This window comes from Larus michahellis, chromosome 1 (genome assembly GCF_964199755.1).
Source record: "Larus michahellis chromosome 1, bLarMic1.1, whole genome shotgun sequence".
In the NCBI taxonomy this organism is placed as follows: Eukaryota; Metazoa; Chordata; class Aves; order Charadriiformes; family Laridae; genus Larus; species Larus michahellis.
In genome coordinates, this window is record NC_133896.1 from 151,746,489 (window position 1) to 151,766,088 (window position 19,600).

General features: G+C 42.4%; 1 protein-coding gene across 3 annotated transcripts in view; it reads right to left on the minus strand.

The window, feature by feature from the left end:
* Positions 1–267: 267 nt before the first annotated feature.
* The window catches only part of LONRF2 (LON peptidase N-terminal domain and ring finger 2), a 39,446-nt gene continuing 20,113 nt past the window's right edge, over positions 268–19,600 (minus strand). The window contains exons 2-12 of one of the 3 annotated variants that reach the window (XM_074609167.1): positions 18,815–18,933; positions 15,406–15,528; positions 14,243–14,404; positions 13,550–13,775; positions 11,437–11,533; positions 10,954–11,068; positions 9,666–9,787; positions 8,676–8,834; positions 5,523–5,589; positions 3,451–3,600; positions 268–3,104 (exon numbers count right to left, since the gene is read on the minus strand). In XM_074609167.1, coding sequence (XP_074465268.1) covers positions 2,946–3,104; positions 3,451–3,600; positions 5,523–5,589; positions 8,676–8,834; positions 9,666–9,787; positions 10,954–11,068; positions 11,437–11,533; positions 13,550–13,775; positions 14,243–14,404; positions 15,406–15,528; positions 18,815–18,933 — 1,499 coding nt within the window. In that variant the 3' untranslated portion in view covers positions 268–2,945. Of the gene's footprint in view, positions 3,105–3,450; positions 3,601–5,522; positions 5,686–8,675; positions 8,835–9,665; positions 9,788–10,953; positions 11,069–11,436; positions 11,534–13,549; positions 13,776–14,242; positions 14,405–15,405; positions 15,529–18,814; positions 18,934–19,600 lie in introns of all 3 variants that reach the window. The other 2 variants (XM_074609155.1, XR_012590092.1) reach the window with 2 other exon arrangements.

Sequence of the window (19,600 nt, forward strand, 5' to 3'; positions counted from 1 at the left end):
CTGTCTATCTCTTCCAGGAGCTCAGCTCCAACATTTCCACATGTACCTTGGCGACAAGTTACACCTAAGGGTAGATCAGCTGTAACGTGGACATTTTCCTCCAGAGAGAAATGAGATAGCTAGCTTTTCCCATGAGGTACTACTGGATGCTGTAGAGATTATATGGCAGAGATAATTTGGTAACAATGAAATCGGTACTTTCCTTTAGAAAGCAAGTACCATAGGGCAGTGGTGATTTTTTATTTTTTTTTTAGTATTTTATTTATTAAAGCTTTGCTATTTTATCAGCATTCAATGTTTTGGAAGAAATGTCAGCTTTGGGCTGCTAATACAATTATTTGCATCCACACAGAGACAATTCCTACGTTGTTATCATTTATCCAAAACATCAGTCACTGAAATAGTCACAAACCGCTTTAAACCTCCACTAAAAAAAAATCCCTCTACAGTTCAGCTTTCTCTTCGATAACTATCATTCCATTAATTATGCAGGCCTTCATGAACACGGTAATGTCACTTTCCATGTAAAATGTGTCTTACACATTACAGAACAGCAGTAAACAACCTCTCTCTTGTTCTGTAGGGTTTCCTCTCAGAAGTACCTCAAAAGTAGATATCTTGAAAAATCACTTTTGCAAAGAAGAATATTCACATTAGTTACTGAGGCAAAGCCAAGAAGACACTAACTAGCACCTTGATATTTATTTTTTTTTTTCTTAAACGCACTCCTATGTAAAATTAAGCACACGTAAGATCAGGGACCAGCAATATACAAATACCATTGGTGTCCCCTTGCAGCTAAACTAGTAATACTCAAAACTGGGCCAGACACACGAAGGAGCGAGATGAGTGAGTCTAGAAGAGGTACACAGCACGGAAAGGGGTGGGAAGAACAGGAAGCTGAACAGAAAGGATTACGCGATCAAATACAGCCCGTCTTCTGGTCTGAGAATTACTTTGCAAACCCATCCTTCGGTAGCTCAGCCGACAGCAGGCTGAAGACCTACTGACTTCTGACATTTCCTCCCCCATATATAGAACAATTCCTCTATACTCCAGTGACTTCATCGTCTTCAAATCCTGGAGGAAATGCCTTCCACGTGAATTTTGAGTTATTTTGGTGATGGTAGCAGAACTTGCAGAAGGCTACTGTAGAGGTTATGACATCATTGGGTGTAAGTTACGCACTTCACAATTCAGAGAATATACTTACAAACTATTTAAATAGAAAAGGCGTGTTCAAGGTAGAGGCAGTTACAGTACATTCAGGGTATGTTACAGAAACCATTTGTGGTAGCCATTTGCTGAAAGGAAAAAAAACTGTATTTTTGTTTCCCAGACCACACAGGTTATGACTACAATACCCAAAGAGAGCAGGTAATATATCTTAATCACCGCATTTTAATGCGGTATTCTTCCAGAACTCATGTGCAAATTGAAAAAAAAAAAAAGTTTAAATACATCTTCATTGACAAATAATGACAAAAGAACTAAAAAAGAAACCAGGCACTTTGACCATTTAGGTAAACAGCTATTTCTTCTTACCAGACTTCTGCACATGAACAAGTCTCTACCTTGGTCTTGCTATGCTTGCAGCACATGGAGATTCAAGTCAACTTTTTTTTTCCCCTGTTGATAGTATCAGTTCTACGTACAGGAATCTATGCCAATTGAATTGGTAACACTGTTAGTTTTTTCATTGGCAGTTGAGCAAGTGTTGATCATTTGACTGACAAGCGGTCAATTTAATAGCTATTGAAGTTAGATATTAACAAAACAATACATAAAAAAATAATCAAAGAGACAAATGAAGGTTAACATTGACTTAAGCTTGCATTGAGACTTGCCTTTATAGGTTCGGTTTGTGCCTCCTTTCACGGTGTTACTGCGGACTGATTTCCATCACATACAGCAACTGGTACTAAACTACAATACTTTCGGTTTGAAACATGTTCAGTAGAAATCACTCCAACATAACAGGAAGTTGGCATAACACTGCAGGCAGGAGGGAGATGGAAACCCCCCCTGCATTTCATCCTCGCCGGTCCCACGCGCAGAACGGGCATTCCGAGCAAACCGCAGCACGCCTCCCTCGTACTTGGGGTGATATCGTTATTTCACAGCAGAGTTTATCATACTTTAGGGAGCTGGTCTGATCTGAATTTAGCAATAGGACCAGCTAGGATTACTTTGATTTTTCTTTTCAAATAAACCAAAGTACACCTTTTCAAACATTTTTAACACACTCAACCCGCTACAACACATAAATCACAACAAGAGGGATTACCTAAGGCTACTAAATAGTGTACTTATTCAGTAGCTATTATTCTTTCAGATGAACATCCTCAGATGCCTTGACCACAAACGGCTTAATTTTTTTTTTTCCTCACAGACTGCTATTTGCTGAAGAGAGGGAGATGTGGGTGTATGACAGACTGCCTACCGATTTACTAACAGAGCGTCCTGTTGGTTATAGTCTTCATGCATAACTTCTGCCGGGCAGCGTAACTCCTCTTCTGTTCCCTACTGTCAAGTCTAGGAAACACGTCTTCAATCCACTGTCCAGTTTCCTTTTCCTACCAAGCGGATATCCAAGTCACATGCAGGCCAATGGTGCTACTCTAGTACTTAACTCTCTTGCAGGCTAGAAACTCTATCATAGTACTCCGAAGCAATTATCCACATCTATCAGCTACACTCTAACTGCGGCACAGCTTTGTAGAGGCTCAGATTTCACCAGGACAACAGGAGAGAGTGCAAGGTTTGGTGAATACCCAGGATAACAAACCGATGCAATCGATGGATGCTGGACGCAGTCAGAAAGGGCTGTTCCTTTTTGAAGGAATCTTTAAAAAAAAACAAACAACAACCCCTCCCCCTTTGCCCTCCCCCGAAACAACCTGTCGTGAGATGTTTTTGGTGCCCACTCACAACTGAAGTCCATGTTATCTGGGTCTTTTGCGAGTCACAAATATCAACACACGTCTGATGGCGATAAGACGATCTTTGAGGGAGGTCATAGCCAATATAGCCAGCTGAGCTCTGTTTTCCAGGGGCAACACTGCCAAGAGCCACCAGTACCAGGCAGGACCACTGGGGTTGCTCTGCAAAAGGATGGAAAGACATGCAATCATGTATTCACTGGCACTGCCCATGAAGACCGCCTTCCTTCCCACCTTCTATTTGCTAGGAAAGTCAGCACAAAACAGTCCAAGCATTTAATTTCAGGTGCTCTCCTTGTCTATATGCACCATTAAGACTGATCTCGTCAGATATCAACTTGCATTGATATATTGTTTTCCATTGATTAATTGTTTTCCAAGCTTTATGCTAACAGGCCAAAATTGTGTAAGTAAGAGCTTAGAAACCACAGTGAAAACCTGTCAGAAAATAGTCTTGTGTAAAAATAATGTAGAGAATAAGGCTGCCTCTGTAGAAAGGTTTTATTACCTGTGGCTCTGGTTCTTTTCCTGGCATGGACCCAAAATGATTGAGAATTTGCACTTTCATATTGTCTTTCAGAGAAGTAAACCAGGCAACGGCTTGATCATAAACTGAATCATGAAGGCGGACAAGTTCTTCATATTCCGGTCCTTCAACCTTATTGTTAAAAGAAGGGAGATGGAACAAAACAGGTTGGATACCGTGGATTCTATATGCTTCCCCAGAAGCAAGCGAAGCAAAGTAATGCAGTAACTACAGCTGCTCAAATGTCTTTATCTCAACAAACTGTATCCAAGTCTCAGATTTCAAACCTGTGATGCTGAAGTCTTTTTACCCTCCCCTAGGTGTTCTGAAGTGACATTTCTTGGAGCAGTTACTGCCTTGTTAACATCCATTCCTATGGCAGAACAGAAGAATCTGCTCTCTAATCCCAGGAGATCATATTAATCATCTCAAACCCACCATCTCAACTCCCTGTCACAGAAGGACCTCTGAACATGGGTATATCGTCTGGCAAAACAAAAGAAACACTACTGCCACGGAGCACAGAGACCGGGGGTCTACGGCATTTAGAGATCAGCAGTATTTTATAGAAGTGTTAAGGCCATGGTAGGACAGCCGAGGAGGAGGAGGAGGAGCAGGCAGGAAGCAGGGAAAGTGGATGCTTTCCCAATACTAGGAATGGCCATAAAAAAGACCCTCACTGACGCAAAGCGTGCTTTAGTTACACAGGCCTGACTATTAGCCATTAGGGAAAAGAAAAAAGCATAAGCAAAACCCTCTACTGGTGATTTGGGGTCTTTTTTCTGGTTTGGGGTGGTGGTTGTTTTCTGTCCTGTAATCGGTACACACCAATGGTGTGATTCACCTGTGCTACTCAGATGCCCATCTGAGCTAGCTGCTCTGGATGCCCTTCAGAGTCATGGAGAAACAGCTTTAGAGGGCAATTAACCTCATCTTAAGGTAGGCATCTAAGACAGAACAGATAAAATAGCTTTGGACTGAGATTTCTCACTATCAGATACCACATGAATGTAGGGTGCTGAACACGGACGTCAGCCTCTCAAATGAGACAAGGTAAATCTCACCCTAATTATGAAGAGGTAGGTCTCGGGCACCATCTACAAACAATGCCTGGACACTTGTGTTCCACCACCCTCACTGGGGATTTAAACATGTCAGAGCCCTTGCTCTAAGCAGACTACCCACTCCGACCTTTCACTGGTGAAGGCACCTCTATACAATTTGCCTTTCTTGCCCTGGAGAACAACTGCATCATCCTGCACAGGCTAGAAAAGCCCTACTAAGACTTTACAGACTTGCACTTCAACTATGATAGTGCGCTGAAGAGCTCTATGACCAGACTGGACTTCATCAATTGGCACTCAATGTTAAGAGGGATCAGGGTTTTATAGACATGCTCTCCAGATGATCCAGGAAGTCACCATTAAGCATGACCAAAAATCCACCCTGTGGCCAACACCCACCACAAGCACCTCACTTGACACAGGTTTTATAAGAAGACTTATTTTTAAAAACTACTCCCCTCTCTGCATTTCTCTGCTCTTAGCCAGCTCTGATGGTTGCTTGTGCAGGCATGGGTAACTACGCGTCACTAATATCTCATTTTAAGAGTGGACTCCCACATTTGTTTGAGGACCTGTTCTGTAAACCAGAGCTTGGAGGTCATATGAAGTCTGCCAACTGTCTGTTCAGTGTAAGAAGAGAACAGTCAACTCTCTAACAGGGGCACGTGTTCTTAGAAGGGTTTCAAGTCCATACCAGTTTTAAAACATTACCCTACACGTCATGACAGAGCTCACCACCTGGGTCTCAGAAGCTACTTTGAGATCCACGAAGGGAGTGCAACACTTCAAGCAGAGATAATTATAAGGGCAGAAAGGAAGAAAGGGAAGGAAGAGACAAAGTTTGTTCCATGGTTTTCAAAATAGAGCTTTAGTATTTATAATGATATTGATTTAAAAATAAGGCACAGCTAGCTTGAAATGCAACAAGGAAAGGCTATTTAAGTGAATCCAGCAATACATGGGTATGAATAACTTTGCACCATAGATCACCTTTTTATCTTCAAGATACTCGATGTTTGCTGTGTTATATCCATCTCGCTGGCCATGGCTTAAGACCCTAAAACGACGGACACCAACTGTATCAACAACTGAGCGCCCATCAGGAAAAAACTTTACGTCCCTGATCTCTAATATACAGCCATGATCTGCAAATCTGAAATGACAGAAGGGCATAAAAGTGGAAGTCATCAACAAGTGTTTATACACATCAGGACAAATACTGGGCCTAATTCACCACTTTTTATTTGAAAGAGGATCCTGCTTTGATGACAATACATTTCTGCTTATTCACATAAGTCACACAACCCCCACCCCTTCTGCCTTCCCTCAGAGGTCCAGGGCAGCAGCATTTTCAGAGTGTAATTTTATTTTTATTTGAGGTGGGGGAGATAGGGCAGGAGGGGAGGGACAAGAAACTAAATGGAGCATGTTTCATGCTGAGAGTTACCAGCTGCTTGTGGCAAATTCACCTGGTTTGGAAAGAAAACAAGATGTGTAAAGATACCATAAGGAAGTCCAGAAACTGAGGAACAAATACGGGGCTGGGAGGGCTATTCCCCTGCTCCGAGGTGTAAGCAGAGGATTACAGGCTTTAGAAGGAAAAGGCTTCTATATAGCAAGATTTTTCTTGTACCTGTATCCTTTAAGTTAAAAAAAAAAAAAAAAGAAAAAAAAAAACTTTACAAAAACACATCTGTATCTGTTATATTTAAAGTAGCTACAGGGTTTAATCACATCCTGGAAACAAGTATGCAACAGATTTTAACATTATCAGGCTTACCTACTCTACATTTGTGCAGTAGTGAGCTCACTGCCATTGCACAATGACTCTTCACCATGATGTGTTCACCTGCCAGCATTTGCAGCTCTGTACCTCAGCCTACTGCTAGAGCAGGAGAATGCACTGCATCTAGTCGCATCTCAAGATATCAAATCCCTGCAGGGTCTGATAAATGTTTCATCAGGGAAATGCTTGTTTTACCAGGGCTTAGCCATTTCTTACATCAGAGTGATGAAGAAACAGCGACACTGTGGGGAAATCGGTCCTGTCTCTACTCTACCAGAAATCATGGGTTTGGGAGGGGGAAAATGAAAAGCTGACTGCTGTGAACAACCCTTCTCTCCCAGCCACTGTACAAAACAAACGGAGGAAGAGCAAGAAGAGTGCAGCTGCACACAGCTAAACCCTGGAGCTCTACAATGGGATTACAAGCGACTTTATTATAGCAATATTAGACTAAACACTATTTAAACAGCTACGTAACAATTTTTAAATTAAGGATTTTAGTGACACTCATACCAAGTTTAGAAACTAATGTATAAGTGATGGGGTTGGTGTTATCATTCTTTGAGAAGTTACTTTTGGATAGAAAGTTACCTTGATTAAAGAGAGACAAGAAAGCACCTAGAGATAGGTATAAAATGTACTGACACATTACAAGTTTATAAACAATTATTCTCCCAGTTTTAATTTAACGTGGAGAAATAAAACAGAGCAAGGTGATGAACTGAACATGTCTTGTCACTGTGTTTCTCAAGGGAGGTATGAATCTCAGCCTTCTATATCCATATCCAAAACAAGTTTCCCCACTTTTTCTATTCCCAGTTGATTTCGCAATTTTGAATAAACAAAAGAACTTCTTTACTTGTGTAAGAAGCTACAACAGTCTGCCAGGTGTCTACAGATGAAGGCTTCCTGTGCTTCAGTGTTTAAGTAGAAGTTACCATGCTTAAAAAGTTTAATTATTTCAGTAACTCAAAACAGACAGGACATAAAATCTAACCATACCGGTTGCATTTTAAAATACCCTTTATGACACTATTTAGTGAATCAATTCTTGTGTTTCTGGGATTGTAACCCCTTGGCCCTCTGTATTAGATCTGACTATAAATAAGTGTGGCTTTTACACAAGCCTTCACACATGTAAGGGGAGTTATCACTGATGTCCTAGGGTCATTTTTTTTGTCCTCACTCTTACAAGGATTTGCTTCCAGAAAATTGCTAACAGGCCTGGAAGAGACTGTGGAGCATCAGCTGCTGTTGGAGCCCGAACTCCACCAAGTGCAGCACTGTCAGCATACCAAATGGCATGAAGCACAGCCAGAGCTGACTGGAAGCTGTAGCATCTCCTGTGTTCTTACTGACACCTTACCGTCCAGTCTGGGAGAGAAAAAAAAAAAAAAAAAAAATCCCTGAACTGGACAACAAAAGGCTGCCAAGTCCTGGTATGAGTGCCCTCCTCTCAGCTCCAGTGATGATCACCTACAAAAATGCTACTCCTGAGGATGCCTGTCTAATGTGTTCTTAAGAATTCCCAGACTGGTCATCCATTTTACAGTCTGCATCACTCCAATGCATCTTCTGAAGTCAGCAACTATCAACATCTCTGAAAGTAGACCTTTCTTAAGACCACCTCATTTTTTTTCCACAAGCATTTTCTTATCCCCTTCACCCAAAAAACTACTACTTATAAAGGGCTTAAAAACCTGGAGGTTTCCATCTAATGATTAGTATCCAGTCACCACATAGGGAGCTGGAAACACACCAGTGTCAGAATTCACAAAAATGAATTAAAGGTAAGGTCACATCGAAAGACAATGTACCCCACTCACTGCAGATAGTTTAGACATTGCAACACAGCAGTAAAGACAAACATCAAAATTCAACGCTCAGCAGCAGGACAGGCTTCTCAGCCAAGGGTATACTTTGTCTCATTCAAGTGATACCACCTATGCAGGAAAACTACGCAAGGTTTGGATTTTTTTTTTTAAATATTATTTTTGTTTTTGAAAACTGAGCAAACAGAGGAGCAACCTCATCCAAACAGGTAGCTTTCACTAGAACAAACAGGCTAGAAAGCTTTCCAGCCACACAGGCAATTAAGTGCTATTTTCAGAGCCTGTAATAGCAGGATGAGTGGTATTCTTGCTATCCATCCAACAGGGGAGCAATAAAAATTACATCTTCGTGTCAAAAGGAGTGTTTAATACATGAAACTAAAAAGCCAGCCACTTCGGTACTGGTTCATACAGGACTGGAAGGAACTGCAGTGGTTTGGGGAGACAAGTATGTTGCGCTGCAGTACTCCGTTAACGTCACAACAACCTCTGCCACAACAGGAGAGTCTCAGCTCATCTCCTTACCCTTTTAATTCGTCAGCTAAGCACATGCCAAACTGCTTGGTACCAGTTTCCATGCATCTTCTTATCATTAGACGATAACGAGGTTCAAAGACATGGAGTGGGCAAGGGATGGTAGGGAAGGCCATGGTACATACGAAGATGGGAACATCTTTATTCAAACTGTAAGATAATTGTTAAAAGAAAAGAAAAGATCAGCCGCCTTCTGGGTACTGCTATATTCAGCATAAACCCTTAATATGACGCTGAGTCTAGTGGTTTCTTTAGAATCATTCTTTGTAAATGTGTATCTGGTCAAAGTTTGTCATTTTTACATGATAAACATACTTAAGGACTCTTTATGTTAGTACGTGAAAGAAATAATCCCTCTAATCTACTTTCATAGAAGAGTGGTCAAGAAATAATAGCCAATTTCCCAGATCTGTGTATATCAATACTTAAATCCAAGTAGTAAGATTTTGGTGATAACTTTTTGTAGTAACATAGTACCTAAGAACTAACCACATTCAAAACAAGGTGGTAGAGAATTCCCAAGCTCAGTAAAGCCCTTTAATTTTGAAGAAGCCCGCTAATCCTTCTATTATTTTTTCAGGCCTAATTGCATATTTTATTTTTCTTTTTAGCTGAGTCGTAGCATAAGATCCACAAGTCCCTGATAACACTGAACCCTTGAACTTTTCCTGACCTGAAGTATAACCCATTTATAATTGGACTTCTACTCGCAGAAAACCCCCATTATAACTTTTAAAGATATTATATTGTTTCAGAGGAAAAAGCAATTGTCTTTAAGAATACTATTGTGCCTCTCTACCTTCCAAGCATATTGTTTCTTGTTTATCTGCAACAACGATGTCAAAAATACAAAACATCTGGCAGGTTCATTTACAAATTCATTCATTTTGTGCATTTTCCTAACCAAATGAAGCTTCCTCAAGTAATTTAGATTAAAAATACATTTTTATAACAGCTGTCAGTAGTAAAATGAGAGCTTACTTTGACAATTCCTTCATTTCTTCCTCATAAACTTTCTTCCTTTCAGATAGTTCCTCTGGCAAGTAGCGGACTATCAGTTCTTCTGTAAGGACGGTCTTCTTGTACGTTCTGCTTGCCAGAAACTGCAAGGAAGAGTGAACTCCGAAGTCTGGTAACGAGAAGTCAGGGAACATCTCTTCCTCCCAACCCATCCCCTTTCCTAAGGCCAAAGAGCTTGTTAGTTTGGGATTGTACTGATTCCTCCTCCTTTCGAGCCTTCAGGTATCAAAACTTCCACTTCAGCATATGAGGTTCACTCCAGTGCCCATTTAACTATAACCCCAGATCCCTTTTTTTTTGGCAGAACTTGTACTACCACCAAAAAAAGGCAGTCCCTCTTCACTTTTGTAGAAGATAGAGACATATATTATTTTCATCTAGCGCTGCCAGATTACTGCTCCCCAAGAAGTACTCCAAATATGAGACACGTTATGTCTGCTGGGGCAGAAGTTTTGGCCAAGGAGCGACCATTCCTTGTTCACTGCAGATAGAGATACAGACTGAAGAGGTGGCAGGAACAGGGCTACGGTTGGGACTCCCTAAGCATGAGCCTGACATGACACTGGAATCCTCAATTCCGTTCACAACCAGCAAACGACATGTGACTTCCAAGGAATGACAAAAAATATTGTGAAGCAAATGAGGTCTGTGCACAGCTTGACGCTGTGGATACTACTGTGTTGTTCTGGGCTGTCAGGAGAGCACAGAAAAATCACAGAATCATAGAATGGTCCAGGTTAGAAGGGACCTTAAAGATCATCTAGTTCCAACGCCCCTGCCATGGGCAGGGACACCTCCCACTAGACCAGGCTGCTCAAAGTCCCATCCAGCCTGGCCTTGAACACCTTCAGGGATGGGGCATCCACAACTTCCCTGGGCAACCTGTTCCAGTGTCTCACCACCCTCACAGGAAAGAATTTCTTCCTAATATCTAATCTAAATCTTCCCTCTTTCAGTTTAAAACCATTACCCCTCATCCTATTGCTCCACTCCCTGATAAAGAGTCCCTCCCCATCTCTCCTGCAGGCCCCCTTTAGGTACTGGAAGGCCGCTATAAGGTCTCCCTGGAGCCTTCTCTTCCCCAGGCTGAACAATCCCAACTCTCTCAGCCTGTCCTCATAGCATAGGTTCTCCAGCCTTCTGATCATCTTTGTGGCCTTCCATACCTGCTTTCAGAATCCTCACATACATGCTTTCAGAAGAACACTACTTTGTATTTTTTTGTCACTTACAGCAAAGACATACTTACTTCTGAGAGCTTTTCTTTGCAGAGTGGGCAATGCGGATTATGGTCAAGGCAACGCTCAAGGCATTTGAGGCAAAAGGTGTGTCCACAGGGAGTGGTAACAGGTTCGTAGAACAACCTGAACACGAAAACACGGAACAAAAAAGCTAAGCTGCCAACATAAACACTGCAGATTCCCAAAATGCAGAAAGGAACAACAAGATCCAGCCACCTCTTCCCTTCCAGCTTTTGTATAAATCACAGGTGGCAGTTTTATCTAAGGATATAAAAAAGATTTTCATTTTTAGAAGTGGTAAACAATGGAGAAAACGATGCATGATGGAGAAAACCACATCTGTGAAGATTCACCAGATGCAAGGTTCAGGAAAGAGGAACAGAGTAATGATTTAGACATTCTCTGGCAGGTTTCCCTTCTGACACCATGAAAACTTTTTTCAGAAGCTAGAAAGGCTTTCCGATCTCAATCCCAGGTCAATGCAGTCGTACCTCATGCAGAGGGAACACTCAAAGTCCGACGCATCCACCAGGGTTGTTGGTATTTCACCTGAAGTGACGGCCGTGTTTTCAGGTAAAACATCTGCATCTAAGCAGGCAAAAAAATGATTACAGTAAATATTTAAGTATTACTGCAATTTCAGATGCTGTTTAAGTTGTTTTTCCATAAAGAACCTAATTTATCTCTTTTCTTTTTTGAAGTTTTGTTCCAAACAAACATAATTTCCATCTAAGTTTTAGACTTTCTGGCAGGAAACCTTTTGGAGAGCAGAGGATGATGTCTGCGGCCAGAGAAAGCAGTTTAGAGCTGAATACCCATGATTTGCTTCTCCAAAAACGGTTGTTTTTTTTTAAAAAAAGTCTAGTTTTTAAAATACTCTGCTATTGCTTTCCCACCACCATCACCACTCCCACATCAGCCAGGCCAGATGTTTTGAAGTACATTAAGTCCAGAATTTAATTTGTTTACACACAGTCAAACTATTTCATCAGTGTTTATTATAGATTTCTCAGCAGGGGTAATTTTTCTTACAAGTATAAAAAAGCTTACATGCTTCTAGACTAGGCTGCTGTGGAAATCCCATGGTTAAGACAGCTTAAAGTTTAAGGACTACTGGAGCTGCATTAGCTAATACTGATTTCACTAGCTCAGCACTCTGCAAACACAGGACAAACCACTTCACTTAAAATTCTGCCCACCCTGCCTTTTTGGGGGTGGTACGCATCCCTGTACTTAACACACGGAAAGGGTAAGGGCTTCAAACTTCACAGCAGATTTTTAAGCTCAAGAGCTATCAGATCCAGCTTCTGATGACATTTACACAAGCAGATTCTGCAACTTCTTTTACAATCTGCATCTTTGTTGCTCAGTGATGAGCTGCAACAGAGCCATGAACGCTGCCTCCACACACTAAGTTCTTCACCATTTTAAAAAGAAAAAAAAAAAGAAAAAGCTCAGCTTTTTATGTTACGTTAAAACACTAAGTTGTTTTGTTAAAGGATAACATATGCTCAGCATCTGGTTTATCTCGAGCACAGACAGAATAGGGGAGAGGGCACCGGTGTTGTGTGGCCTACAAAGGAAAACAGCGTTATCTTTAACCTACATCTGGCATGTTAGCATTTAGTGATAGCCAGAACCTAACTGCGTTAATTCTGCAAATAGCAACACGGCATCGGGATCTAGCACAGACCAGAAATTAACGGTTATGGGTAAAACGCGATCTCTGGCCTTCGCTGTGAAGATACAGGTGGGTCAGATTTCACAATCTATTTACCGAGTCTGCAGTTCACAGAAAGTACGGGGTTTATCCCTTCACAGCAAAGTGATCAGAAACTGGCCATACACTGATCACCTGCAGAGGCGGCAGACACACAGCAGTATGTGAAGACTTTAACATTTCAAGGCAGAAGTCAGATTTGCCAAGAAGGTATTGTTGGATTATTTTTTTTCTTTTAAGGGAAAAAATGCACACTAATATAGCAGCATTTTAAAAGCCCCTTTTAACCAATTATTTCACTACTCAGTGCAATATATTGCCTCCAGCATTTTTATCCCGGGATACCAAAAACACTTTGGAGGTCTTTGTTAGAAGCTTGAGAAGCGTACCAGTTGTAAGCACAGCTATCAAGTGACAGAAAACCGAAGGGGGGGGCTTATTACCCTTCAAAAGCCTTCTTTGTTTGCTTGGAAAATTTCATGTAAAGTTGCATGTGACTGTTTCTGATGCCATTTAAAGATTAGTTTCCAGGATTACTGCATCTTTCCTTCATATAGAAGGACAATGAAGCTAGGCTCTACCTCTGAGACCTAAAAAATGGAAATAGCACTAGCAACACAAAGACTAAACTGTTAGTGGATTACACACTGGAAATGGCCCATTTGAGAAAGAGAAATACAGCACTCATTGAATTAATTGAAACTGCTCCGGAATAAGGTAAATAGGCTGTTACAGCAGAAACAGACACAACAGAAAACAAAATATTATTCCAGTCCCTGTAGGGGATGTTTCATTGACACCTATAAAAAGGGAGAAGGAAAAAAGTAGTTTATAATTTTTAAGTATGTGCAAAAGAAATCCCCTTTCTAAGCCACAACACAAACCTTTTTTAGGAATCTTATTGGGGACATCCAAGCTTTGTAAATCCCTCATATCACTGGACAGCTTTCTTTTTAAGCCAACCCCAGGTAAACTGGAGAGAATAGCTCCCAAAGACTTCTTGTTTTCTTCAAAATAGAGATCCAGAACATGATGGGAAACAGGAGAATCAGTACTTCTAAATACATCAGATTCTTGGGACGGGGTTTTTGTTAACCTGAACACAGTATCCTAAAAAAAATTATGAACAGTTATATACAACACAAGACAATTTTGCTTTGTGTTTTTCCTATTAGCTGTATACATCAGCAATAGATCAATGTCACTACAATGAGATTAGCAGGGAAGAAGGGTCCATATTGAAGAAGGCCACTCTCCAGTTGCAAGAAATAGGGATACTTCTCTTCCTACAGTTCCCGTCTCTAGAAATTATGTCCCTGAGTGCAGAAAAAGCACACAGGGGAGAAAAAAAACCCACAAATATAAGCAACCCCCACACGAAGGCACCATATTGTTTTCTGAAAAAATAGTTTCATTCTCTTATTTTTCTGAGGAAGTACATCCCAACAAGAGATCCAACAGCAATGGAGAAAACAGTCTTACCATGAAAGTAAGTGCAGACAAAGACAATGTCACACAGATCAGACAGATCCTTGTGTCACTTTTGGTATTGTTATGTTGAATGCTTTTTACTTTACCTTTGAGGACCCAGCAATAGAGCTATCTTCTGCAGCTGACTGTGTGTTTATGCTACTCAGAAATGCAGGTTTCAATCTTGTATGGGATGTTCGACTAGAGAAAGGTGCTGTTAGACTATCATGAACATTTTCAAAGGCTGGGAAAAACATCTCACACATTATCTAGTCAATTAGAGAGAAAAAAAAGAAAAAAATAATAGTAATTACAACAGAGATATTTATGTCTGTACAAACACAAACTTCACAGCTTCTGGATGCCAAGAAGCTTGCAACAACCAGGACATCCTGCATTCCCCAATGCCCACAGGAAACTTGAATGGCAATCCCCACCACAACCACAGACAGACACATCCCAAGGTGCTCTTCTGGTGTCCACCTCCCGCCCCTAAGGCCTCTGCTCCTCAGGAGCACCTGGGACGGCAGACTGTCGCATCCTTCTCCTGCCTCCACTCCTCTCTACTCTGACCCTCAGACCCCTGCCTCCAGACCGTGCTCTCCTATCAAAACCAGTTAACAGAGATGTGTTTCAGTTCTCCTCATCCTCTGCATCCATCTCCTCTATTCTCAAGCAGGTTTCACCTCTAGCTAAAGCTGCATAGAGCCTCTTGCGCCTCTCACCAGTCCCCACCAAGCCCCTTGCCGAATCCCCATTTCTTTTTATAAAAAGTTGCCTGTATGGACGGTCCTGGAGAACCCGCCAATGGTTGGTTACCAGTAAGTGTGTCCCTTATGGGAAGTTACACAAACTGCTAAGGAGACTGCAGGATTTCTCCAGGACAGGGCAGCACACAGCTCCCCCTCCTCTGCCACTTTCCACTTAAAAACGGTTTTCTGATGGGCACTAAAATTAGCAGCCTCGAGCCTATGAAATCCAGGTGTACTGAAATCCGGTCAACATACTGTAAGTGTAGTCTACAAATGGCAATGGACAGTGCTACAGATTTGCAGTGCAATCCACAATTGTACGGTCCCTCTGGTTGAGGCATAAACCAAACCCAAGAGGTGCCTCGCACAGCATAATGCTAATAAGGTTTACTGGAGAATCTACTGAATCAAATTATCCTTTGGCTGTTTACTATTACTTGAAATAACAAGAGTTTTACTGAGCTGCAGGAGTAAGAGCAGCATGAGGGCCGAGAAGTGGCCAGTAACACATTTTATACCTTTTGGGCTTCTTTCTTCATTGAGCTCCATTCAGGATTTAAGGCAACACAATAGAGAAACTCCTTCAATGCTTCCTCAGTCCTTTCCAATCCAGAAAGAGCTTTTGCTTTCACATAATGGCCCTGTTCACACAAAGGAAACGTACAAATCTAGAGATCATTTCTGAAGTGGCTACAAGAATCCAGCAAACAAACTTGGAAGTTCACACCATGCTGCAAATGAAGAATAAGACACTTTTTGGGTAACGACCTCTTTGATCCACACAACTACAGGGAAGTCAGTCCCTTTTGCTGAAAGAAGATCCCCCAGGAAGCCACTGCTGCATCACCCCTGCCAAAGGCATCGCTCTTTTCCTCAGGGGGGAACTGACGCAGAATGAGGAGGGGTATTTGCCTCCCCAGGGACCGAGACTACTACATACCCGACAGGGCTCAATACCCCAGAGAACAGTTTCACATACCAGGACCAACCTAGCAGTAATGAAGCTGGATGGGAAAGGCAATGGCATAGGCAAGCTGGAGGTGGCAGCTGAGGGAGCAAAAGACTTCAGGTTCAGGCCACTCTCACTTCTCCTGCGTGTTTTACCAGGATAGAGATGGTTTTTCACCTATTTTGGCTAGAGAAGACCAACAACATTATGAATTTAGGGCAATTTACCAATTCTTAATCTGAAACCTTGTAGCCCTGCCTCTCCCGCATCCTAGAGTAACACATCCATAGCCAACAGGTAGGGTAGTCAGCTTGGGGACAAGTCCTACTCTACTTGTTACTAGTAGCAAGACAGGAATGCCTCATCTCTGAATTTCCGCACGGATATCAACTTGCAGTTCAAATCTGACTATGGGAATTACTTCCTTAGTGATGAAAAGAAACTAAGTGTACTTTAATTTAAACATCTGCCTCTTGCTTATTAGACAGAAGCATGCTCTGCAAGTCCACCTCTGAGCCGCATGAGTATCTCTAGGCTGTGCTGAAAGTACAATTTCACTAGTCTAAGAGACTAGTTAGATGAGCAGATACACTTTTCCATTTTTGATACAAATGTCAAAAGATCCGGCATCACATAATCTTCCTGAGCAGGTCCTCACCTCCCTCACTCTTTCAATAGAGCCCTTCAAGCTGAGGCCCATTAAGATCTTTACCTTTCCACTGTCAGGAAGCAGCGGGGCTGGTACCAAAAGCAAGTAACAGGCACTGTGTAGGACCGGTTAATTAATATACATCATTTGGCGACCTGAACAAGAAGCGTCATTACACACCAATCTCTCAAGGTGAGATACATTTTTCTTTTCCTGAATGCAGTAAGAAGAGAGCTACTGTGAGGCCTGACCCCGACCTTCTTATCTTGATGCCTGCACAGCCTCAGTAAAACCTTTTTAGAGGTCCTACTATGCCTGACATCACTGTCAAGGTTACTCCAGTGCGCTGGGGAGCCTACAAGGTTGCTTGGCCTTGGCCTTTGGGGCTGCAAGTGCCATTTCCTTACCCAAGCTGCAAGGGAGGACTGAGCCGGGCTGTCTATGGAGAAAAAACTAAAAGATCCAACAACAGAAGTTAGGCCCAGGGACTAGAGGCCCCTACAGTTCAGAGGCTACTGCTGCCACCTTCCCTTTCCTCTTTTCACGTGGCCCTGACAAGCATCAGATTGACGGGTAAGGTCCAGGCAGGACCTTGTGCAGCAGGCAGGATCGGACCTGTTTCTATCTGCCACATACAACTGGAAACTTCTCCCTGCCTCAAGAGTCCAAGGACCTGATTTTCATAGCAACTGAAAAGAAAACAATTTGCGTATTGCTCTAATGACTACAGTGGACCCAGGAGCTTCACCAGTAACTCAGTGAACCGTTACATTTCAGTTATCAATAAGCAAAAAGGTTCCAGCAGGTGAACGCTTGCCTCCCAGGAGCTACTCCCAGGATGAGTTTAATTTAATGGTCAATTTTTTTTTATTTTTTTTAACTACACAACCTATGTTTGACCTAATCTCTGCCACTGGATGGGATGCCGCAAGATATAAAACAAAGCCAGTGCCCAGAATTCCTGGAGAACATGGATTCTGGATCAGCACAGCCTACATGGAAGTTCTCACACGCAAGCACAAGTGAAACGCGTCTGTGACACTGCTGATTATGCCACGATGACGAATTTCAGTTTCAATTAGCATTCTACAGAGATGTGATTAACGAAATCTTTATCTGCCTACGACTGACACGTATCACATTTCCATGGATTCAAGGCAAACAGAGAAGACACTTCAAGAAAACATTTGAACGTGCCTAATTCATCTTTCTCCCTCTGCACAGAAACCCAGCCAACGCCACCGAGATGGATCCCTGACTTGATGAGCAATGATCCTAGACAGAAAGGTAAACTGGAGGCAGGGGGAAGATTATGAATTGCCTTCAAATAAGAAAGGTTTCAATGGGTGAAAAGACAGATAGCCTTCAGAGACAAATATCTAGCTTGTCAGAAACTCGGTGCTTCAGACAACACCTCTCTTAGACACCCCACATCTTCCCCACCTGGAAATGGAGAGCTAGCTGCAGCCCCCCATGCTGAGGCAGGTGGCCGAGGGGTTCACGTAACAACTCCTTAGTCTTCACAGGAAAGCCGAGGTCTGCCTAAAATCCTTCCCCAACTCCCCGTGCTACCCTGCACAGCACCCAGGGGCTTTATCTGGTCAAACCTGTGCTGCAGTTTTGCTACTGATGGGTGAGGGACTGACTGGGAGGTGTAATCCTAGGTGGGGTAAGCTGTCGGACACCCATTCTAGCCTTAGGCAACCAGTGGTAACGAGAGGCACCACGTGCTTCTTCCATTTCTCTCTCATAACATCATTTCTGATGCTTGCTTCAGACCGCCCACAAACCAGTGCTCCTTGTAGCACTTCCTCTCATTACGAAAAAAAAAATCCCAGCCCCCTCTATGAATCACCATGACGCAGGTAGGAATCACAAATATGAACTCTTAGTATTAAAGGAGGGGGAAAAAAACCCCAAAAACCAATCCTGAAATAGTCTGGGGTGCTCTTCAGAAAGACACATTGGCCAGCAGGCCATCAACACCACCCGCTACCTGGGACACACCATCCCAGAGGGAAGTGCAGGGCGATCCCAGGCTGCCAGAGCCTTATGGACCCAATTCTGCTGCCAAGCTGTAGCACTACCCCAAAAGATTGACAGGCAACAGCACAAACAAAACCACATCACCAGCTGCCCACCACTGAAATCCCACTAGCTGGAGACACGCTAAGGACCTTCCAAGACTTGTTCTATGAAGAACTTAGCTTTTGGTAGACATTCCCAGCCCCAATAATGCCGCAATGTTCTTCCAACAATGCCCTCACAGAGAGAAGCCCCGAGAACTAGCAGTTTTCATTTTGGTCATCTGGATATGCAAGCACCATACCGCAGGCCAGTGGGGTTTGTTTCGGCAGAGGAGGTCCGCGTCATGAAGAGCTTGCTGGTAGTTCTTCATTGACGTACAGAGTTCTGCTCGCTGTGCTATTAGTGAACACTTGCAAGGAGCTGGAAAACAAAAAAGGTTGCAAGGAGCTCAGTTAAAAGAAGCACTAATATGTGTTAAATACAGTAAGCTAATTTCCAGCCAAAGTAACCAAAAAAGCACTACTGCACACCGGTTACATTCATATTCTCCTGTACTGGAAAAGAGGCAATTCCTTCCCTCTTTCCTTCCCAAAATATATTCCTCTCAGCCTGGAAGCAACCTCTGCGTTTTACCTAGCAAGAGAGGTTTCATATTCACATATAGGATGCCACCTGCTGTTTCCCTCACCTTGCTTACAGGACATTTAAGAAAGCAAAAAGAAAAAAAGCGCCAAGTATTTCTCCCCACAATGTGGCTTTCCTTGAAATAAATCACCAACTCTTCAGTTAAAATGTTCCTGGAAGCCACTCATTAAGAAAAATGCATGCAGCCTTCACATTTTATATCCACTTGCCACCTGTGTACTTTGCCCTCCTCAGGGCAGACAAACCTCACGATCACAGACATTGCTTCAGTACCCACGCATTCATGAACCGTTCAGTTTGAGTGGATTATGAACATCTCAAGCATTATTACTCCATCCTTTCCTAAGGTCTCTGTAAGACATTTTAAGATAGAAATCTAGCTCCAGCATAAAATTTCACAGAACCACAGAAAAACTGTGGCTGATCCACGTTCAGCTTGTCC